The 23,273-nt window shown below is 40.6% G+C and overlaps 1 protein-coding gene across 1 annotated transcript in view; it reads left to right on the forward strand.

Moving 5' to 3' along the window:
* Positions 1 to 23,273, forward strand: part of kif26aa (kinesin family member 26Aa) — a 40,078-nt gene that overhangs the window by 8,894 nt on the left and 7,911 nt on the right. Inside the window, exons 3-10 of the mRNA XM_036581957.1 lie at positions 5,388 to 5,600; positions 8,800 to 8,893; positions 12,057 to 12,319; positions 12,507 to 12,690; positions 14,690 to 14,849; positions 15,322 to 15,484; positions 16,035 to 19,083; positions 19,876 to 20,069. Coding sequence (XP_036437850.1) covers positions 5,388 to 5,600; positions 8,800 to 8,893; positions 12,057 to 12,319; positions 12,507 to 12,690; positions 14,690 to 14,849; positions 15,322 to 15,484; positions 16,035 to 19,083; positions 19,876 to 20,069 — 4,320 coding nt within the window. The remainder of the gene's footprint in view (positions 1 to 5,387; positions 5,601 to 8,799; positions 8,894 to 12,056; positions 12,320 to 12,506; positions 12,691 to 14,689; positions 14,850 to 15,321; positions 15,485 to 16,034; positions 19,084 to 19,875; positions 20,070 to 23,273) is intronic.

Here is a 23,273-nt window from a genome sequence, read left to right on the forward strand (position 1 = left end):
CAGCCATCTCCTTCACTTGATACCGGTCTCACAGCCAGTGGCAGGATGTGTGGATGACATCAACAAGACATCTGTTTGTCTGTTTATAATAGTGACATCACAGTTAATGCCCTGAAGAGCTGGCTATGTGCGACGTGTGGTTACCCATTCTCTGTGTGATAGCTCCAAACATCTTGCATCGACTTGGATCACTTACAGGCTGAATTACACGCTCCTAACCCAGCTTGACACTTCTTTTTTGGGTTACCAACTCACTCTAGATCCCCTGGAAGTTTAAGAGCTGGAGTGGTCAGTGCTGACCCCAGAATGACCCTGTAATTGTACACCTGAAATGCCCTGTGTAAATTCATAGGGATTAATCAAGGCCGGCCGCTGAGATGTATTCTCTTTGGGCAAATTAAGATGCAGTGTGTGTTCCTGGCATCATCCCACCTGAAGAGTGTGGTGTAACAGACCAGTTGACTCATAAACACTACCAGATGGTACAGGTCTGTTGTAGACTGAAACCTACTGGGAGATGGTTTCCCACAACCGTTGCACACAAAGGGCAATGACATCAGCCACCTTAGACTTACTCCACTGAGGAGACCTCTGAGGACCCCCTAAATCCCTTGACCAGGTGCCAAGTGTGTCCTCATTTCCCCTTTAAAGCCACGTCTATACAGCTAGAGCAGCTTAAAAGGGTGTCTGCTTACTTAGAAGCTGCACACAAGTAGACTACTACAAGCACTGTCTTGAAAATGTACAATAAACATTACAGGTGAGCAGCTGCAAATTTTTAATGAGGTTTACATCAAGGGGGCAGAATGGAGTGAGTCCTAATGAGGTCCACTGAGTTGAGGTACATTAGCAGGAGCCACTAAGGCACAATGAACTGCAGAGCATGCTGAAATGTAGAGGAGTGGATGTGTGGTAGGTAAGCATTTATTTATAGGCATAAGAGACTGATTCCTGTTGCAGGATGAGCATGCATATTGTTCAGAGTGGAACTTTGCTGTAAAGGGTGGAAACAGAAGCATGAGTTTAGTAGTCCGTGAGAATAGGAATATCACGGTGCACTACAACTAGGATTGGGGTTGTCATGATGCAGAATACTTTCCCACCTTAAACAGCAACAAAGCATAATTTGAGGTTAAAACTCAAAAAGGAATGTTTTCTTTCAAATGGCATCCAGGTCTTCATTTAGGTCGATGTGGTTTGGGACACAGTGTGGCTTACTGTGAACTATAAAAATAAACAAAAATTCACTGTTTTGCTGATTGCTGCGGTCAGCCATGTCAGACAAGAGGTGCTGTGCTGAATTACAACTTCCCGACAGAATCCAATCCCCCTATGTGTGCATGCACACAGGCATATGGACACTAAATTACATTCACAGTGTGTTGTTTCTGTCTGTAAATGTACATCTTCAGATTGAAAAGTCAAAATTGACAGTTACATAAATAGAAAAACAGAAATCTATAGCTCCCATATCCCTGCATGAGGTTCATGCATATGAGAGGGGGTCAAAATACCCACAGAGAAGGTTCTACATTTTTATAGACCACAGTAAATAATATTGTGTCCTAAACCACACCAGCAAGTCTGCATGACCTTAATAAAGACTTAGATGCAGTTTAAGCAGGTTGAGAGGAATTTTAAGGATGTATTTATGGAAAGCATTTGGGTGACTATTGACTTCTAGTGTTTGTTAGCAATGTTAGCTTCCAGCACTCTTAGCTTCCTAAACTAAACAGTAGTAACATAGCCCCAGCGCTAAATTAATGGTGCTGATCTTCAATGCTAAAACATATCTTGGCTTATCCACCTTACTGCGTAATCTGTTGCCTTTTCGGATTGTTGTTGTAGAGGATATTTGTTAGGCAGATGCTTAGACGAGCTGGTTGTGTGTTGCCTGCTTTGCAGTGGGAAACTTGAAAAGACGTTTTGAACGCATTTTTGTGTTTTCTATTCTTTCAGTATGCTGAATCTTTTCCATAAATACATGCCTAGAACTTCTTGTTTTGTCTGTTATTTCACACATATATAGCCAGGGCAACTTTCACTTTCATACCCAGATTAACTTGGGGCCATGTTGATGCACCCAATAAATGCACTGCTGAGGTATGCTTTCAGGTTTCCCAGAAGCATTAGCATTGCCTGTTACTGTTTGATGTAACAGCCACAGGCGTCAGCATGGCCCCTTGGCAGAGTGGAGAGCTTTCTTCCAGAACTGTCGGCCAAGTGTTTTGAGGCAGAAAGTTAAGGTGAAAATGTACGTTCACACTGGAGGAAGTGTGAAGTCTGTGCTTGCGTTCAGCCTCTCAAATTAGTGACTCTGTCTTGTAAAATGGAAGTGTTACATTGAAAATGAGGAAACATCAGCAAATCTTTTGATCAGGAGGAGGACTGATTTTTTGATGGTTTGAGTTGGTACAGTCCTCTGTCCTTAACTGAAAGCAGATTCTTTCTGAATTCTAACCCCAAGGTTATGAGGAAACTGTTTTAGTCGGATGCCCTGCTAAATAAATCAGTGGAGAAAAAAAGTAAAAGAAATGAAGAAATGCTCACTATTATAGGACGAATGAAGTCCATGGCAATTCTGCTTGGGCAGCGGGAGACTCTTATTATCTGGCAGTTGAGTTCTTTGTCTATATAAATAATGTAATGTATGTAAGTATTTGTAGTTGTATGCTCTGAAGCTGTGTCTGGTGGCTGCGCTATAAAACCAGAATAGTAAACAGAATGTAGTAGTGTTACCAATACATTGAGTGGATTCCAGATGATCCAATGCATTTTTTTTGGACTTGATGCAGAAACAAGTGCAATCAATGCATTTAAAAAAAGAAAAATACTCTGAAACAGTAATAAAGTGGTAACACAAAAGCAAATATCTGCAAGTTTCCCTCTAGTTTTATTGTCCAGGCATTTCTCAGATGTTTAAAATTGTGTACCAGCGACAGAAAACATTGATTTTCTCTGCCATTTAGTGACACATAAATGCTTATCTGCAAATTTTAAAGGCAATACATCAGCGTTATTGTACCCAACAGTTTATTGCTGATGGCAAATGCTTACGTCCAACTATTTTTAATAGTTTTCATGCATTTAGCAACTTTTGAAGATTTTGTTGGCCGTAAACTACAGAAACAATCTGGCAACCCTGAATCGACAAGGATTAGAGTAAAATGCATTTCCACATTTCTGGTATACTGTAAGCTGTAACTCTGAATGCTGTTAAATGTGATTTCTTAGCTAATGGGCTTTTCATGGGGCCTGGGCTTGGTTTCCTGTCACTGCCCAGTGAGTCAGAATGTAAAGCAAGGTTTAACTAAATTCAAGTAGATCTCTTCCATCTTGTGCTGATTTTCACCTGAGATCATTTATCTGAGATCATTAGAAGACCTCTCCACTATCCAAGTCAGTTTACCTTATGTCTTTAGGATCAGATTGGGTTACTGTTTGTTTTTTAATGACAAATAAATACCATAACTGGCTCATGGGTAGAGTCTTGTGGGGACTGTGTAGAGCTTTGCGTGACAAAGAGACTGGACGGATGTGTGGACAAACCCACACCTGAGCCTAGCAAAGAGTGGCCACAGATGGACAGGCCATTTTTGGGTGAGGACAGACCTGTGTTGTTCTTTTTGGACATGGCGTGCTCCAGGAGCGGATCTCCAAGCTTGGTCGCAGCTGGACTCTCTGTTCTGTAGGGATTCACTCACTGCACAGTGTTCCCATACTGCGTCTCCAGCTGCACTGTGTACTTTTAAATCACACTGTTTGTTTTTGTTATATCTCATTTCATATTTTAGCTAAAAATATGATGGTGTAAAGAGTTTTAACTTTGTCAAGTATACACTGTAAAAATCCAAACTGACAAAAGATTGAATGACTTTTTATCAAGTTGATTGATCAAGCCTTAGAAAAGTCAGAGCAACTCTAAGTGAATGTTAACCACTACATTGTCTAGTAACTGTGAGTATGGTTGCAACTGAACAAACTGAATAAAATGAATAAAATGCAACTGAACTGAATAAAATAAAAATTTTAAAATAATGATAAAATAATGACTCTGTCTTGCAAAATGCAAGTGTTACATTGAAAATGAGGAAACATCAGCAAATCTTTTGATCAGGAGGAGGACTGATTTTTTGATGGTTTGAGTTGGTACAGTCCTCTGTCCTTAACTGAAAGCAGATTCTTTCTGAATTCTAAACAGAGGGCTAAGGGCTAAGTGGTAGGGGCAAGGGGTGAAATAGGATTGGGCCATGGTCTGTCTTAATATGTCAATAACTATACTGAGACACTAGCGCCATTGTTGCGGCAGACTACAGCTTGATTATCTGCCTGGGCAAGTAAACTATGCTGTGAGCACTTCATCTGTAACGTGATTAAAACTAAATCACACACATTTCTCTAATACCCACATTTTGATCAACTTGGATTGATCGTTCTTTATAATTGTATGAGGCCGCCATGTTATTGTGTAAGCTCAGTTTCAGACCTATCACGAGTTTGTCTTGCCACTTCAAAAGAGATGAGTTATGAGCACCACTGGTCAGCTTTCCTTAAGGACAGAATCTGCAGTTGCTTCAGAGACATTAATATCACCTTCACCTTCAGGAGACTGAAATGCTGAATGTGCTACAGTTTGATTGGTGGTTGAGAAGCAGAAATGTTACACAATGTCAGCTAGTTTTCTATAGCACACAGTTCCACCAGCAAGAAAATAGATATCTTATACATGGTCATGTGAAATGTGTCCTGAAGCACATAGGTCACAAAATATAGTTTGCTGTCCTGGTGTAAAGAGTATTTCTGCATGTTAGATAAAACGTACTGCTATTTCAGGCAATAATGTAACTCTTCTGAAAACGTATGGAATTCATAATCATTCTCTTCATATTTGAGTGGTAAAAGATGTTTCACCCACACCAAAAAGAATCCGTTTTATGATGGTGAAGAGGCGTTTTCTGCCTTTGAAGAAATTTCTCGAGCACTGAAAACTCTAATGTCAGCCAATGTCTAGCCAAAGCATGAGAGAACTGTGTGAAGGATCCTGTTGCTCACATACTTTACAGCATGATATCCTGAACTGTGAATAGTGTGGTTTTGCACCAGGCTGCTGCCAGGTTGCAGCCTTTCCAAGTGCTGGTAATGTGAGGGTAATCCCTGGCAAAGCAGCTGAAGCACATTAGTGTGGCATGCTGTGTTAAAACTGTTGCTTCACGTTATGCTGAGCATCACAGAGACAGATTACGCACTGCAATGGAAGCAGTATTTAACTTCATTATTATTTAGATGTTATTTTGTTTGTCTCTAAATGGTGTTTACATTAGTTTGAAACCTATTAATTTGATCTTGCGTATTCCTACTGATTTATTGTGTATTTGTGTCCTCCACAGGTTAAAGTAATGGTGCGCATATGTCCTGCCAAAGGAGCATGGGACACTTCTGAGTGCATGTCCTTCCTGAAGGTGGATGTCCATAAGAAGCAGCTGACCTTCAATGAGCCGCCCGCTAACACTCACTCCAATGGAGGTCAGAAGCGCTTTTCATCCACTGCTGCCCCAAAGACATTTAACTTTGATGCAGTCTTCGCCCACGATGCCTCACAAGTAAGTTTAGTTTGTTTGATTTTGATTATTTTACCAATTTTAAGAAGTGTGAGAACATGGTAAGCTGTTTGAGGTCTTTCTACATTCTAAAAACTAAAGGGTTCTTTGGAGTGATGCCATAGAACAGTGGTGGGAAACTGATTGCTAGAGATCAGGCCAGTTTGGTGATTTACCTGCTGTAACAGAACAGGTTGATTCAGGTGTATTTGAGCCAGAAAATCACCAAACTGTGCAGGTATCTGGCCATCCAGGACCAGAGTCCCCCAGCCCTGAAAAAGAAGAACCACTTTTGGTTCCCTAAAGCAGTTGTTCTCAAACTGGTCCTTAGGGCCTCCCAGACAGTCCACATTTTTCCTCTTTTGTGGACGATCTGGGGGCTCTGAACCACTGCTCTAAAGAACCCTTTAATTGGATGGTCTTTAAAGATCCATGTTTTAATCAACAATTTAATTACAGTTTTAATCTGCAGTCTTAAAAATAAATGTGACAAAAAAGGTTCTTTGTGTGAGGGAAGAAAACATCATTTGCATAGGACCTTTACATTATGTGAAGGTTCTTTAAACTGTTAAAAGGTTCTTCATACTCACATGGCTCATTCACAAATGTGGTTCTTTAGGGAATGGTTTTTGTATGGCATCACTCAAAGAACCCCTTGTGTGGCACCTTTTTTTAAGTATAGAACCAGATCTTAATGCCAGGAACCTTTTAAGAGTGATGCATTATTTGAGTAGCTCTACAGGTCTGTAGGCTCTAGAGGTTCCAAGATGGTTCTTGGCTTGGGCAAATTTCAGTTTAACTGTTATAGAATGTTCATATTATGTAGAGGTTCTTTACATTCACACATCTCATTTATAAAGATCTTCTTCGAAGAACCATCCCCTCAAAGTTCTTTAGGGATCCAGAAATACCCATTGCATCACATCGCTCCAAAGAACCCATTATTTTTAAGAGTGAACTCAAACCGCTTTGCTGTTCTTATATTGCCTTCTTCATTCATCATTTGTTGAAAAGTCCTTAAGGGAACCCAGAGTGGTTCTTCTGTGGAATCACTCAATATAACCCTTTTGGTCACCATTATTTTTAAGAGTGTATTATGTCAGAAGCTCTTTCTGTTTCTCCTTGTGATTGATTTGTCATTCTGTACAAGAATATGACGCGTTAAGGGAGCATACCAAGGGAAAGATCAAAGCGATGATCTTAAAGAAGACAGAGAGGTAGAAAGTTCAGTTAGTCCGTGGGGGAAATAGAGAGTTCCCACGTGTGCAAGAAGGTTATCACCCCAAGCTGTAGGGTTATTCCTGTGCACTGTTGGAGAAAGACATGGCCTAGAGCAGCTTCTCCTCTCTGCATCCTCCTCCTCGGTACAGAGGGTTGCACAGAGTTTCAGGGTTTCCTGTCTCAGCAGCATCAGTCCTGATGATCAGTGCTCATCCCACATCGTTCAAAGGAGAGAAGGCTTTGAAGAAGCTGAGATCAGAGGCAGTTTGTAGTAGCACCCTGTCAAAGCTTTACTCAGACAGACGCGCACGGTTCCATAATTTGAAAACTTCATTGGAGAGCTTTCATATCTCCTATCTGTTCATATCTACCTCACCCTGAAGGTGAAGCTGATTATCATAAGGATGAAAAAGCTGTTATGTAACAAAAACAGCAGTGTGTCTGTTGTGATGTGGTGGCGTGTGATAATTTGAATTAGATACAGTAGAGACCTGAAAAACTAGAGGTGGCTTTTTAGGAATAGAGCAAGCGGTTACTAGAAGCCCACTGCCCAGGGGACATGTGATGCAACACATGGTAATGCCTTTGAACTTATGATCTAGTGCTAACCTCCCTAAACTCTCTATTTATTTTTCATATCTTTGTATTACAGCCTTTGATAGTTTTATAATGGAATTAGGTAACTGGCTCAAAAAGATTTGCTGTTACACTGCAGTGTGCATTCTAAGCATATCAGTAACTGTAACATTCATCAGAGACCACCCTTCATTTATTTCATTTCCAGTCGAAAAAGCCCATAATTACAAAGCCTCGCTGGTGACATCCTGTATAAATAAAAATAATGTGTGGCCACGACTTAGTAAGGCGTGGGAATGAGATGATTAAGTCATGGCCACGACTTAGTAAAGAGTGGGAATGAGATCCTAATGCGTGGCCATGACTTAGTAAGCCGTGATCTTGTTCCCACGCCTTACTAAGTCATGGCCACACATACAGGATGTCATCATCAGGGCTCCGTACATAAGTACAGGTTAATCAGTTTTCAGTGTTAAGGATAAAACAAAAAACATATATTTAATGGAAAATAACACAAAATGGACATTTTCCACATGTCCAAAGTTCAGTCTCAGAGGTTGGTTGCATTTTCAGCTTCTTGACAGCTACACATCTGTTCAGCTATCCCAAAGTGCTGAGTTGTCTTCTCACAGTGGAATGTTAGACAGAAACACCTGTGGATTTTTTCAGACCTGTGGCAAGAGTGGAGCTTGATTTTCTCCTATCTCTCAAAGATGAAAGCTTTAGGTAGTGTTTATCTGATGGTGACAGTTTTGGTGGTCTACAGTTGTTGAATTACTTGTCCTAATTTAAGTACATCTTTAAATCATTTTTGAACTCCAGTTTTCGAAACTTAAGTCAGTCACGTTATTTGAATGGTCCCCTATAGATGATCTACAGCTACTTAAATTATTACCAACCTTTCCGATGATAGTTGATTATCAACAACATTAAGGTTATGGTTAGGTCTAGGAGTAGGTGTAGGTGTAGGTTTTGCCTTGAGGTTAGGGTTAGATTTAGGGTTAGGGTTAGATTTAATAGATCCTTTCACACACACATCAAGTTCAGTTTCATTTAATAGACATTTAGTTGAATGTTAGTTAAAGATATACTGAGTATCTACAAAGCATCTACAGTGGACCATCCAAAAAAAGTGTTACCCTTAATTTTTCACTTATTTTCCTCTTCGTTATGCAGAAAGATTATCTTATATTTTACAACCTCAGATACATCTCCTGAAAAATGAATGAACTTGTACTTAGTTATGACTGCAGTTAATTTTGACTGAATATTAAATAATGAAGGGTGGCCTCTGACCTGTGTACTGTATCTATTTAGACCTAGGGTTTTTTTTGGTCTATTGCCAAATATTTTACAGTAAAGTATTTAATGATCTGTGTCATTTGTGTGCTCCTTGTCTCTGCAGGCAGAGGTGTGTTCAGGCACTGTGGCTGAGGTCATTCAGTCTGTGGTCAACGGGGCAGACGGCTGCATCTTCTGTTTTGGACATGCCAACCTCAGTGAGCACCCACCCCTCCTTGCTTCTCCCTTAATCTGACTTGTATTGGAGTTATATTAACTCTGTAAACTCTAATAACCCATTTTTTTTACCTCTTTTGGAATTTGAATATCTACATGTTTGAGCAGATATTAGACCTATTTTAATATCTTAAAGCTGGCCATACACTACCTGACGTTTAGCACCATTTCAACCTCGGTTTGCCCTTTCCAATACGTTTTCAAAACCTTAAATGATTTTCAGGTGGGAAGCTTGATCTGAAGTGATTGATGGCACAGATGATCTGTTAGTGTGAGAAGGGAAATAAATCAATCTCTAGCCATCTGATCGAGCTCAGGAGTGAATGGAGGCCTTCTGATGTTTTCCAACATGCTTGATTTTTACAACTTCACAAGTTACAGCCAATGAGAAAGCTAGGAAAGAGAAAAAAGGCAAATGTAGAGGAGCTGCTTGCTAAACAAGGGCAATAAGAGATTTTGTCATCTGTGTTTACATTTTTTTGAAAGTTAGCTGCCAGTTTGTGGTGAAAAATTTCTCCAGCTCTCACTGTGGAATAGAATGTAATTTTGCATTTCTCAACTTCATATTCATCAGTTTGTGTTTTTGTGTTTTTGCTGCACTTCTTATGTGTGCATAAAGGCACAAATAGATCTGATCCAGTTTAGCTTTATTTGGGGTTTTAGTGCTTTTTCATAGCTGGATTTCATAGCTGAAGGTGCCTTACTGTCTGATGTCTTGCTGTTCTTAAACTGTCTAAATATAAGATATCCTGTAAAAGATTGACGCTAAGTGTGTGATGCCCTCTGTTTTTGAAATGTGAATTGTAAAAGTATGTGAACTGTAAAAGTTGTGTAGTGTATACCCAGCTTAATGATATCAATCTGATTGTCAGGTTTTGCTTACATTAGCCAGCCAGTTTGCATTTCTTATTGTAGTTACTGTATAATAAACCTTAGGATGTAATAAACCTGGGATTTTAAGAGGTTAACAGTTTCCATATTGGAAAGAAAAAAAAACTCAGAAGGGTATCACAGTGTGCATAGAGTGATCTGATCATTCTTTTGATTTGATTTAGTTTATTTGACTTTGTGTTTTAAGTGTATATGTTTAAAACAGTACCAGTTGACTTACAGAACAATACAGTGGGACGCCTTTACATTTTACAGAATTTTCACCTGTTTGAAATATTCACACTCTGACATGGAAGTTTTGCTTAGAATGAAGCACAGTATCAGTTGCGTTTGTTTTGACATTCTTTGATATTCTCTGTCATATGCTCAGTGAAATTTGCACTTAGCTTACAAGCTAATACATTCGTTTATTTATTTACTCAGAACTACATATGCCATATATTAATACTCAGTTACGTAAACAAAAATAATGACTTTCCCCTGTATTCTAAAAACCACATCATTCCCTGTTAGTTACTGAATAATTGATCATAGATACTAAATAATAAGATTTTAAAATTAATAACTGAAAATAAGCCTGGAGAGTAAGGGCTTTTAGCCTCAACGTCACTCTCTTACTAACCTTCCCCTCTTAAGGATGGCACATTGTTCACATTTTCTTTTCAGAATGAGTCATGTTAAGATGAGGCGAGCTGGGTGTATTTAATGATGGGTTTAATTAGTAATGCTGGTAGTTGAGTGTGAAGTTTTGTGCTTGTTGTTTGGAAATAGCTCCAGTCTCCCTTTCTTTCTTTTCACTTCTGTTCACCCCCTGACTGGGAGGCTGTCTGCCTCCTGCTGCGCAGCGCCAATCCTCCACAGTCAGTCTGCGTGCTTATTTTCCTTGCTTCGTTGCAGTGGCTTCTGTCATTTTGTATCTTTTTAATTATCACCAATCCGATTACATCCGTATTACATTTACAGTTAATTAGTGTAATAAGTATTGCCACATAATTTACATGTGTTAGAACATGCTGTGGTTTCTTACTCTTTCTTACATTCTATTTCAGTACAGCATCATTTCTGATTGGTTAGAGTGATAAAAATACCCTGCGCTTCATCTGTGTCATTATATAAATACACTAAATATTGTTTGAACAAAGTCATATAGAGACTTTGTTACCTGAATATAAAATACAATTGCAGTTAACCTTATATCACACTACATTCAGATACTTTGTCTCATTAAAGCCTGTCTACCCATTTTTATGATTATCTTCTATTATATATAGTTTTTGTGAAGTTTTACTACGAACTGCCAGAGAACGAATGCTATTGTTTTTTTTTCTATTAAGAGATTTTTAAATGATTTTTCTGCCATTTTCCTTTGTTTGATGTGATTTTGGTGACTACATTTTTACATTGTCAGATCTGCCAAAACACCAATCAGAGTTTGCGACATGTATATGTCAGCTCATGCATTGCACTGTCTCTCACATAAAGAGAGTGCCATCCTGCTGCTCTGAGTCCTAGTCAGAACTCACAGCTAGTAGGTTATTTAAGCTTTTCTAAATGTATTAACAGTGCTTGTTATGAAGGTGTTTTGCATTGTTGTTTGTAGCATAGCTAGATGGCACTTCCTACTTGTGTCAGCCACCTTTTGCAGGACCCTAGTGCTGCCAAACATGGTGTCTTGGCAAATGAAATTATCTTTCAGTCATCTAAAGTCTAGTTGATATATCTAAAATTTCTCATTTCTGGGCTTATTTTGTACTTGTTTTAAGTGATTTTATTAAATAAATGTATTAGTTAGGGCATTATAATGAAACACCTAAATTGCTGTCCAAAAGATTATGATGTATAATACATAAAGACAAATGCTCTGGAAAATATTTAATTCACCCTAGTTATTTATTTATAAAGTAGTTATGTCCAGCGAGTTAATTACCAGCTGCTGGCTTAATAAGGCTTAATAAGGGCATAGCAAGCACATTATAAAGTCTCCTATACTGAAGTGTTACCCACATTATTAAAGCAGAACTACAGACTAAAAGCCAGAAACAGCTGTGAGTTCATGTTGACATGTTTTCAGTTTGTTAAACAGTCACCTTGGCTCGGTTTTTTTGAGTGTATTTTTTGTATTTTGCAGACAGTCTGTTATTAGATGTCTGGCGGAAGGCAAAGCATCCTCTCTCCTGAAGTGTATTGATTTTAACAAGCATCTTTCCTTCAGTGCTAGACTTTTTGGCTTCATCTCTGCTCTGTTCTCCACAGGCAAAACCTACACCATGATTGGCAAAGACAGCTCCACCCAGAGTTTGGGCGTGGCCCCCTGTGCGATCTCCTGGCTCTTTAAGCTGATCGAAGAGCGGAAGGAGAAGGCTGGTGTGCGGTTCTCTGTGCGCGTTTCGGCTGTGGAGATCAGCGGCAGGGAGGAGGTTCTGACCGATCTTCTAGCTGACTTCTCTCCAGGCACGTCCCAGGGCACCCAGAGGGCGGGGGTCTACCTGAGAGAGGACCCTGTTTCTGGATCCCAGGTACTGCTTATATGTTTTCATGTGATGTTTTTGGTATAAGCCAGTAAACTAATATAATACTCAATTTTGTGATGATGTAATATATTTTATTCATGTGGAAATGATGGACACATTTGTATTAAGTGCTTTCGGTGCATTACTTTTTGAGTGTTCTTGCTTTATCTTGTTGATTATTCTCTGTGTACAGCTTCAGAATCAGAGTGAGCTGCGGGCGTGCTCTGCAGAGCGGGCTGCGTTTTTCCTGGACTCAGCTTTAGCAGCGCGGAGCACCAGCAAACCTGAGTGTGAAGAAGAGCAGCGTCGTAACTCCCACATGCTCTTCACTCTACATGTCACCCAGTACCGCATGGAGAAAAGCGCCAAGGGAGGAAGTACGGCCACATGTGCTCTTTTTTTTGTGTATGAGATGGAGACAGATATGTGCAGAGAGATATATCTTTGTGAAGTCCAAAAGTTGGACAAATGATTAAAACCGTATACTGAATAATAATAATAATAATAATAATAATAATAATAATTTGTTTTTTGAATTTATTCAATTCTTTATCTATTTACTTTCCAGTCAATATGGCCATTAAGTGCAGCATCTCCACTTTTGCTTCAGATCTGAAAAAATCCACAGGTGTTTCTGTCCATTCTTCCACTGGGAGAAGTCTGAACACTATGGGTCTGAAAGGACCCCAGAGTCCAGACCTTAACATCACTAAAGGTGTTGGGGATTACTCAGATCATAAGAAGCAAAAATACCTTCTATGTCTTTACATTATTTGGAATTTCTTTGAACTATTTCTTTAAATTAAAGAGCTTCTTCACACTCACAGCTTATTGAAAACTTGTTTTCCAAAGAGCCATCCATTACAAGGTTTTGAAGGAGTGTAGGAGAAAGTTAATTGGAGGTCCTTTTTATTTTATAAAAGTTCTTCACAATCACACATTTTATTTATGAACATGGCTCTTTGAACCAACTTCTAAGACTGAACCCTTTTTTTCTTTGAAAAACTGAAAGCAAGTCTCGTGAAAGGACAACAATTGCTTTCTTTAAGTTTACTTGTTTTGGCAATTATTGTGTTCATGTAATGCAGTTTATTCATGTGCACCGCTTGACACATTTGGTCACATTTTATAGACACATTTTAATTCAAAGCACCATTTGTTTCAGTGTAAAACCTGTCCTTAATTGCTGTTTTGACTGATAATTAAATAAAAGAAGGGTGGTCTCTGACATTTTTACTGAATTGTACAATATTAAGAATCAATAAGAACTTCAGAAGAAAAAGTAAATACAGTGTGCACCACAACCTAATACATTTACAGCATCAGACAAAAGAAGCCTTGACATCACATAAAAATGGTATGGTAAAAATGGTAATATTTCACGACTAAGGTGAAATATTTCCACTCACAAATGAATAGGGAATGATTTATTTTTTATCATAGAGATCATTATTTCTCAATTTGAAGAAAACCATTGCTGTTTGTTCACAGTTGTGCAACCGTTATCTTTTCCTCCATTCACGCATTAATTAGCTAAATGTGACCTTCTTGATAATGACTGTACAAGAATGCAAACAAATAGGGCTAGTTGAGTTTCATTTACACGCGCTGCCTCATATCACGCTCGTCTATCAATGTTCTCTTTATCATTAGAATTTCACTCCCGTCGCTGGGGTGCAGGCCAGGCACTGGCCGCTGCCAGAATAAATTTCAATATGTAATGAGGTTAAAGTCTCTTCTTCTGCGATGTTTATAGTGCTTGGCATGAGTGAGAGGCTAGTTTGCATTCCCCGCTCCATGGAGGGTTGTTGGTGTGGGTGCCTGATTATCTAAATCTTGCTGACGCAAGGTTAATGGTCTCCTCCTCCGTGTGAAATAAATGCATCATCTCTCTCCTTTAATGATATTGACTGGGTTTTAGGATAGTGGCCTACATGGGAATATAATCTAACTTTAGTCTTGACAGTAAAGACACAAGAAATAAATGAATTGCTGCTCTAGATAGGACATTTGAGACTGTCACACTTCTGCCTCAAGGTGTTCATTTAACAAGGGCTAGTTTGCTGTGCACTGGTTTACTTATTAATGAAGTGCTAAGATTGCAGCATTGACATCTTTCTTGCAATGGGTATCATTGTAAACCGTCATTTATACTTTTTGCTATAATTTTTTCATTTCCTGATATTAAATCAAAAAGAAAACGGTCAGATTTGCGGATCCAGACCTGTCAATGCAGAAAGCAAAATCAAACATTAATGTAATTTACTACATTACAATTTAATAATTGCAAAATTACATTTGATTAGTATAGCAAAACATTTAAAAAACCTCTAGACATCTAAGGATTAAAGCCTCTTTTAATCTGTCCCCTTATAGTGTCTGGGGGTCGGAGTCGTCTGCATCTCCTGGACCTCGGCAGCTGTGAACCTGACCTCAGCCGGACGAGGGACGGAGGAGGGGGCCAGTGTCTATCATTAGCTGCCCTGGGGAACGTCATCCTTGCTTTGGCCAACGGTGCCAAGCATGTTCCTTACAGGTAAGCCTTTTGTAACGTACAGCTCAATAAGGTGTGATGATGTGTCTGAGGGCACCTATAGAGCACACTGATCTGCATATGGGAATTCAGTTCTCATTTCCTCAGATCAATGAATCCAATTACCCCACTTGGAAGAGCAAGAGGGGCTGTAGGAGTAGGAGATGGATAGAGGTGGAATGTTATTGACAGGAATTTGGTTTGCTGGAGATTTATTGAATGAAGAAGGTGCGGTTTTGGGATGGTGAAGAAAGCAGTTGACGTGATGAGAAAGCAGTTCATTTTCTCCAACTGGAAAAGCATAAATGCTTAGAGTTAAAAGAGGAAATCAGAAGTGGAGAACATTCATTTTCTGTAGTGCCTTATCCATGACCAGTATCTCTTTTCTATGATCTTAGAGAAAAGAGGATAGGGTTCCACTCGGTCTGGTATCATTTTTGGCTAATGAAAGGATTTTTTTTGATGTATTATTCAGGGACAGCAAGCTCACCATGCTGCTGAGGGAGTCACTGGGCAACATCAACTGCAGAACCACCATGATCGCCCACATCTCTGATTCGCCGGCCAATTATACTGAGTCACTCTCCACTGTTCAGCTAGCCTCCCGCATCCACCGCATGAGGAAGAAGAAATCCAAGGCATGATCGCCAATTCATTGGTCTTTTTTGTATTTTGTGTGATTTTATTCACATACATACAGTACTATTCAAATTACTTAGACAGAATTTCTTGTTGGTAAAGTATTCATGCATATGTTGATCCACAAAAGGATAATTATCAATTCAGCTGCTTGTAAATGTGCCTGATTTCTGAGAATAAATAAAAAAAAAATTAAAAATTAATCTGTGGACAGAATCTCTCAGTGTTGTGCTAGTGGCAATCAGTGTTGCTGCTCCTGAGAGAGAATATAATTCAGGTGTTCAGATTACAGATGCCTATTTCCAACATTATTAATGTAGTCTTTGACAGCTTTTGTTAATATTTCATAGACTGTGTTAAGCCATTCGGGAACCCAACGTACAAGCCAATATATTGAATATATTGTGTTGACATTAATATTTGTCTTGCCTCTGGAGTACACTTTTGACCTTTCCTGATATTGACAAGTAATTATACAGCAAATTGATTGTACATAAAGAAAGAGCTATTTAACACCTTTAATGTTCTCATTTTGTTTGTGTCCTACAGTATACTTCCAGTTCCTCAGGAGGAGAGAGCTCTTGTGAGGAGGGACAAATCCGACGACCAGCTCATTTAAGACCCTTCCACCCCAGGACGGTGGCTCTAGACCCGGACCACCCTACACTTTTGTCCAGCGACCCGGACTACTCCTCTAGCAGTGAGCACTCCTGCGATACAGTCATCTACGTGGGGCCTGGAGGTGCCACTATTTCTGACCGTGAACTAAGCGATAATGAGGGCCCACCTGCCTTTGTTCCCATAATTCCCTCACTGAACAAAAAGCGAGCAAAAGAGGCACCTAAATCAGATGGAGACCATTTGAAATGTAACACTTTTGCAGAGTTACAAGAGCGACTGGAGTGCATTGATGGGAGTGAGAGCACATCTGCTTTTACCGGTGAAGGGAAAGCACCCCAGACAGCCCCAAAGGCTCAGAGTGGAGCTGGAAAAGCAACAGAGGGGATTCCGGTCTCTCCCAAGACACTTAAATCATCCCTCCAAAAGCCTGCTCACATGGAACATTTCAAATTGCCCTCAGATGGTGCTGTATCTGAGCCTAGTAGAACTTCAGCTCAAGACTCTGAGCCAGTTGTAAGAGAGAAGGTCTACCTCAGCAAAGGGACTGTACAAAAACCCCATGCCTCCCTTTCACTGCACAGAACCTCAGATATGGCCACTGATGGTGGATTAGCCACAAGAACACCTCCAGTGGGTATGAGCCAACAAGCACTTAGGCAAGGAGAGTGTGCTGGTTCCCCAGTCCTTGACCAAACTCATCATCTTAGTAGGAGTCCCTTGGAGGTGAGCCACCTTCGAGCAGCTCTGAGGAGCAGATGTCTAGACAGAGATGTTTTAAGGACTACTGTCACTCTTCAGCAGCCTGTAGAGCTGAATGGGGAGGATGAACTGGTGTTCACTGTGGTAGAGGAGCTGCCTGCTGGTCTTGTTCCCGACAATGGTCGACCCTCTAGCATCATCAGCTTCAACAGTGACTGTTCTTTGCAGGCTCTAGCCTCTGGCTCTCGTCCAGTCAGTATAATCAGCAGCATTAATGATGAGTTTGATGCTTACACGGCCCAAATAGACCGTGCACTGATAAGCCAAGCAAGGTCAAAAGAAGAGCTCTCTTCTGGACACAGCACAGTGCAATCTTCCAAAGGCTCTTGGCCAAGCAAAACAAATGTTGGTACCGATGGCACACATTCAGGAAGAGGCCTTTTATCAAGGGGAATGGGCATAAGACTTGGAAATACATCAACAATGGACATACCTGGTGTTTTAAGTATGGAGTCTTTCTCCCAGCAAGGCGCAAAGAGCTCCTTCAGTGAAAGTGCAATATGTTTTTCAGAGTTGCACTACGAATCTGTAACCTCTGAGAAAATGACTAAGTGCCCTCCACCTCATGACACTGCCAAAACATCTCTAAGAGGTCAAAAGCCTGTAAAGTCAAGTACCCTGAGCTCATCTGTCCAGATTCCAGGCATTCCTCATTCTACTCTCCCTAGAAAAAACAAACCTACCTCATCTGTTGCTTCAACAAGCAGCTGCGGCCATGAGTTGCAGCAGCAAGGAAACAGGACAGATGATCAGTGGATGCACACTAGTGGCCAGTTAGACTTAAGAAATACAGAGTTCATCTCTGCCAGCAAGCCATCTAAAAGCAGCTTGACTGGAATTCCTTCCAGAAAAATGGGTGGGAATAGCAACAGTGTACCACGATCTCCCAAAATACCCATATCCTCCTCATCACAGAGGGTGGTGGATGGTTGTGAGAAATCCAGTGTTAAGAAGGGCGAGAGTCTAAGCAGAATGCCTCAACTCAGACGAGGGGCCACAACACTTGGCATGGTCTCAGTGCCCCAAACCTCTACGGAGACCAAGTGGGGTCATGATACCATACAGACAAGTGCTAGTTTGAAATTCTCATCTTTAGGGAAGAGAGCAAATGGCCAGAAAGGGAGCATGCTCCCAAAGTCTGGCAGCATGTCACCCCCTGCCCCACCACTCCGAAAATCAAGCCTGGACCAGAGGACACGGGTTTTGCTGTCCCCTAGTGCCTTAAGGTCATTGGGCAATGATGCGACCAGATCTTCCTCATCCAAAGCATCAGTCTCTGAGGAGGATTTTGATGTTCAGTTCAGAGGGGAATCTTTTAGCTTCAAATCATCCAGCTTAAAGGCAGGGTCTAGTCTTCAGACACGAGGAACAAAAGGAGACACGGCAAGATACTTTGGCAGTCTTTTGTCTCTTGAAAGATGCGACAGCTTAACATCAGTTAGATCTAAACAAGGGACACTGAGAGAGAGCAGTAGTGCCAGCTTGGGCAGCAATGGCAAGTCAAATAGGACTGTGCCCAGACTTGGGGTAACCAGTTCCACATCTTTGCCCATTTCTCCTCCATCATCTACTTCCTCTGGAGTCAGTAAGTTGGGGCAAATTAAAGCCAGTATAACCCCTAGAGCCATTGCTAGCAATGGAAACAAAACAAAGTCCTTGTCTACTAATGGCTCCAAAGCTTTGAGTTCCACCAAATCAATTTCTGCACAGAATGCAAGTCTACCTCCAACTGGAAAACCCCCAAGTCGTTCTGTTCTTGGTGCCAATGGCAAACCAGGCAAGGGTACCATAATGGGCACAAAACAAGCTGTTCGTGCAGCTAACAGCCGTGTTAGCGAGCTAGCATCAGGCAGCTCCAAGAAGCACATCAAGGGATCTGGTGATCAGGCAAGTGATTTTGGCTCCACTCCCAGTGATCTTTCAATGCCTGCTGCATTACCCTCACCCTACAGCAAGATCACTGCTCCTCGGCGACCTCAACGCTACAGCAGTGGCCACGGCAGTGACAACAGCAGTGTCCTCAGTGGGGAGCTTCCTCCAGCCATGGGTCGCACGGCACTCTTCTACCACAGTGGAGGCAGCAGTGGCTATGAAAGCATGATCAGGGATAGTGAAACTACAGGCAGTACATCATCAGCCCATGACTCCATGAGCGAGAGCGGAGTGTCTACTTCCAGCCGAGCCAAGGTCTCAAAGTCTCCCAAAAAGAGAGCCAATGGTAGGTTTCATTTCCAAGGCAGCCAGGAGCTAATGCATTTTAAACTGAACTTTCCAAAGAAATGATGTCTGTCGTAGATACCAGGAATATTCAGCCATTACTTGATGCCGATGTGCTTTCTTTCTTTGGGTTATTTGATGTAAGGGTGAGATTAGGAGCCTGGCACTTTTCTTAATGCTTTCAAGGACATATGAATTTCTTATGCCTAGATTGCTTCATCTAACAATGTGTGCGTAGCTATAGTACTACTGATAACCTGTCATACTTCATACCTTTTCTCTGCAGAATTGCATCATTGAAATGTAACATCAACCCTTTATTACATATGTGCTTTAACACCATGTCCGTGTTCATCGAACAGCTCAAAATATACTGGTGCATGCCTGGGAAATCCCATTCCTTTGAATGACTCCACAGTTTGCATATGGACTTTTTCTGGCTGTTCATATTCTTATCACAAATCTTTGTATAACAGAAGTGCCATGACATTGTGAAGTAAATGATGTATCTTTGTAAAGCCTATCTGAAGGGGCATTCACTTCATTGGGATTTGAGCACAACTCTGTAATTCATTTTTGGAGTAAAATGCAGAAGATACATTCTTGCCCTTAATGCATACATTATCAGCCTCATGCTGGAGTTGACTGCTATTTTGAAATCGCTTCTACCTTTAAATGCAGTAACTGCATTCAAGCCACATACATATTTAAAAGCATGCCTACAAACCCTTGGATATTCCTGGTGTGCATCTTCGGCCCAGATGTAGAGCATTGCCCTGTCTGACCCCTCCAGGGCTGCAGCGGCGACGACTGATCCCTGCTCCCCTACCGGACACTTCTTCACTAGGCAGGAAGGCTGGTGCTGCAGGCCAGTGGGTGGACCTGCCTCCATTGGGAGGCACCCTGAAGGAGGCCTTTGAGATTAAGGTGTACGAGATAGATGATGTGGAGCGGCTTCAGAGGCACAAGGAGGGCATGGTCACGGAGGTGAGAGCACTCTATCCTATACTGAATCTGCATGTATGATGAATGTCTGCCAGGCGAAGCGTACTTGAGTAGCTTGAGAGCATGCTGTTGGAGTGTTTTGTTTGTGCAGTTATTGTTGAAATGTCTTACTCACTTAATACAATCTCAGAGGTCTAATTGCTGTCTCATTTTTCAAATCATGTCATTTACCAAGGATCCTTTCAGTGATTTGCTTTTGCTAGATATAAAATCTAAAGTAAAGACATCCAGTAAAGAGAACCAGGAATGATGATAAGCTCAAGGAATGCGTATTACATATAGTGGTTTTGTATGATCATTGCCTTGACATTGCTGGTTATGCTGATTTAGGGAAGCAAAGAAAGAGAGCACTACTTTTCAGGTCAGAATGTGGTACCACAATAACAGACATGAAAACAGTATGTACATTTGAATGTTAAAAAGTAGATCTGTTAACGTTAGCACGTCAAAACGTTAAATATGCATCAACACGTAATATTTATAACATCACCTTTTTTAAAGCAGTTAACACATTTTCGGAGTTTGACTTTTCAAACCATCTGTAATAGTGCAAGCTGAAACACAGCTGTTTGAGCACTGTATGTTGCTGTGATAGAATCTGTGATTGTAGCCTTCTCATTCAAATAGAGCATGGCTTAAATGCTTTTAAAGCAAGACCTTCAGCACCTTCAATAGACTATGCTGGACTATGCTCAAATCAATGAGCAGCAAACTAACAAAAACAACAGTGGAAAGCACCAGTTCCCATTGAAAATATATGGCAAAAATATCATAGTATCACAATATTTAAAGACATTTTCACAATGCACATTTAAAATTGCCATCGAAAACTATGAGTAAAATTGTTTTTATTAAAACAATTAAATCTATTTCAGCAGGACTAATTGTGCTCTCTTTTAAATTAAACATAGGGTTGATCAGTGTTCTTTAAGAGTATAGTATCCACAACATGGTAAAATAATGGTAAAATATTATATTGCCCACATCTACTCCACTGTAACTGAATCCACAAGTTGTACGTATGACAGCAAAAGCAGAAGTTCTACAATTGTCAAGGAATTGGAACCATATACATGATATACAGTCATATGCAAATGTTTTCTCACCCCTGGTCAAGTTACATACATACATACATACGTACATACATCATCTAAACCGCTTATCCTTCTGGGTTGTGGTGGGGTGCTGGAGCCTATCCCAGCTGTCATTGGGCAGAAGGCAGGATACACCCTGGACAGGTCGCCAGTCCATCGCAGGGCAGACAGACAGACATACACATTCACACACATACACTCACACCTAGGGGCAATTTAGCATGTCCAGTTGGCCTGACTGCATGTTTTTGGACTGTGGGAGGAAACCGGAGTACCCGGAGGAAACCCACGCGGGGAGAACATGCATACTCCACACAGAAAGGACCCTGGTCGCCCGGCCGGGAATCGAACCCAGGCCATTCTTGCTACCTGCTGCGCCACCGTGCCGCCCGGTCAAATTACAGTTTTGTTGAATTTCTAAGTGAAAATAAGTTAACACATCCTACAGAGAACACTCTTCTCACATTTTAATGCACAATTACTGTTAATTTGCTGAATTTAACATATTACAAAAAATAAAAAATAAAATAAAATGTGGCCTGTGCAAAAGTTATGGCACAATTTTATGTTATGTTTTATTTTTTCCAATGTGTTAAACTCAGCAGATAAATAGAAATTGCGCAGTAAAATTTGCAGAAAAACATGTTTACCATGTGTAAGTGTGCTGTCTGTAGAGGATATGTTAACAAGTTTTCACTTAGAAAAACGCATAATTTGCCTAGGGGGGTTTAGACTTTTGCATACAACTATATGATATATACACTCTTTAGCTGGAACATGCAGCCACTGTTGCTCACACTAGACATTGGTGATGAAAATTCACTCAATAACAAATAAAATTATCAAGTTATTGAAATTATTAAGTACATTTTGATGAAGTTTATTTTAGTCGCTTATATAGCTCTAACAAAATACACTGCTTTTTTAATTGAATCCCTCGTTGATGTAAAACTTGAACAAATAAGACAAATGTGGTTCATCACGATTGACTAGACAAAATAATGCAATTAAACACGAATAATTATTTTACTTTTTTTTTTTCATCTTTAAGTTTGTAGTATGGTTTCAGTAAAAATTCATAACAGATCAAATTGACCCAAACAAGGAGGGGTATGGTCAAAGGTGTGCAGATTTGTCAGATGAAAAGCTTTCCTCCTTTGAGGATGTCCGAAGTTCATTTCTGTGTCCTGCACACAGCGCGGTCACAGTGTGATGGCTTGAAGAGGACAGTGCAGCTCACCATTCCTAATTGAGCGTGGCATTAATTAAAAACTGCAAGCATCAGCGGTTGTATCCAATATTCCTCTCTCCGTCTTCATTTCCGCAAGTGTGTGGCATTTGCATTTGTCAGGAGGGGAGGTTGTCTCAGGAACAATTACTGATGGCTCCTAATTGATGTGGATATGACTGATAGCTGGAGCTTGGGTGGGCTGGTACCAAAGCTCAGAGTGAGGGTGGGGTACCGTGATGAATGAGGTGTGGCCTCTCAATCTGCGGCCTGCCTGATGGCTCTTTATGGCTCGTTCTGTGCTGCATAGCCACGGGTCATTAACCGTTCCCACAGGCCTGGCTCTCCATGCCCTACCAGTTGTGTGGAGAAGACATTGACTTCATCGAAAGGTGCCATGATTTATTTTCAATTAAGAGAACACGACCTCTGATTCATCTTTGAGAGCTTGGCAGCTCACAGTCAAAAAAAGAGCTTTTTACTCTGCATGTGAGTGAGTGTATGTGTGTGTGAAGGGGAAGGAGTGGTTTTATGACTAGCAGAATATTCTCATTTATGTTATTTGAGTGTCTGAGACAGAGCGATAGAGCCTTCATCTCTGTGTGTCTGTTATATTTGCATTAGCATACTCAAACATCTCTCTCTTTCCTCCCTCCTACTTCCTGTCAGCCATTTCAGGATGTTGAAAAGGTATGTTTATTGGAGTGGATGGATGGGGCCCAAATGCACAAAGTGAACAAAGCAAGTGTGCTGAAATTGCGGAGCAGTTAAAAATGTATGAGGCCAAAATGTTCATACATACAGTACTGTGCAAAAGTCAGAGACCACCTTTCATTTAATTTCCAGTCAAAACGGCCATTATGT

The sequence above is a fragment of the Colossoma macropomum genome, unplaced genomic scaffold (assembly GCF_904425465.1).
Source record: "Colossoma macropomum unplaced genomic scaffold, Colossoma_macropomum, whole genome shotgun sequence".
In the NCBI taxonomy this organism is placed as follows: domain Eukaryota; kingdom Metazoa; phylum Chordata; class Actinopteri; order Characiformes; family Serrasalmidae; genus Colossoma; species Colossoma macropomum.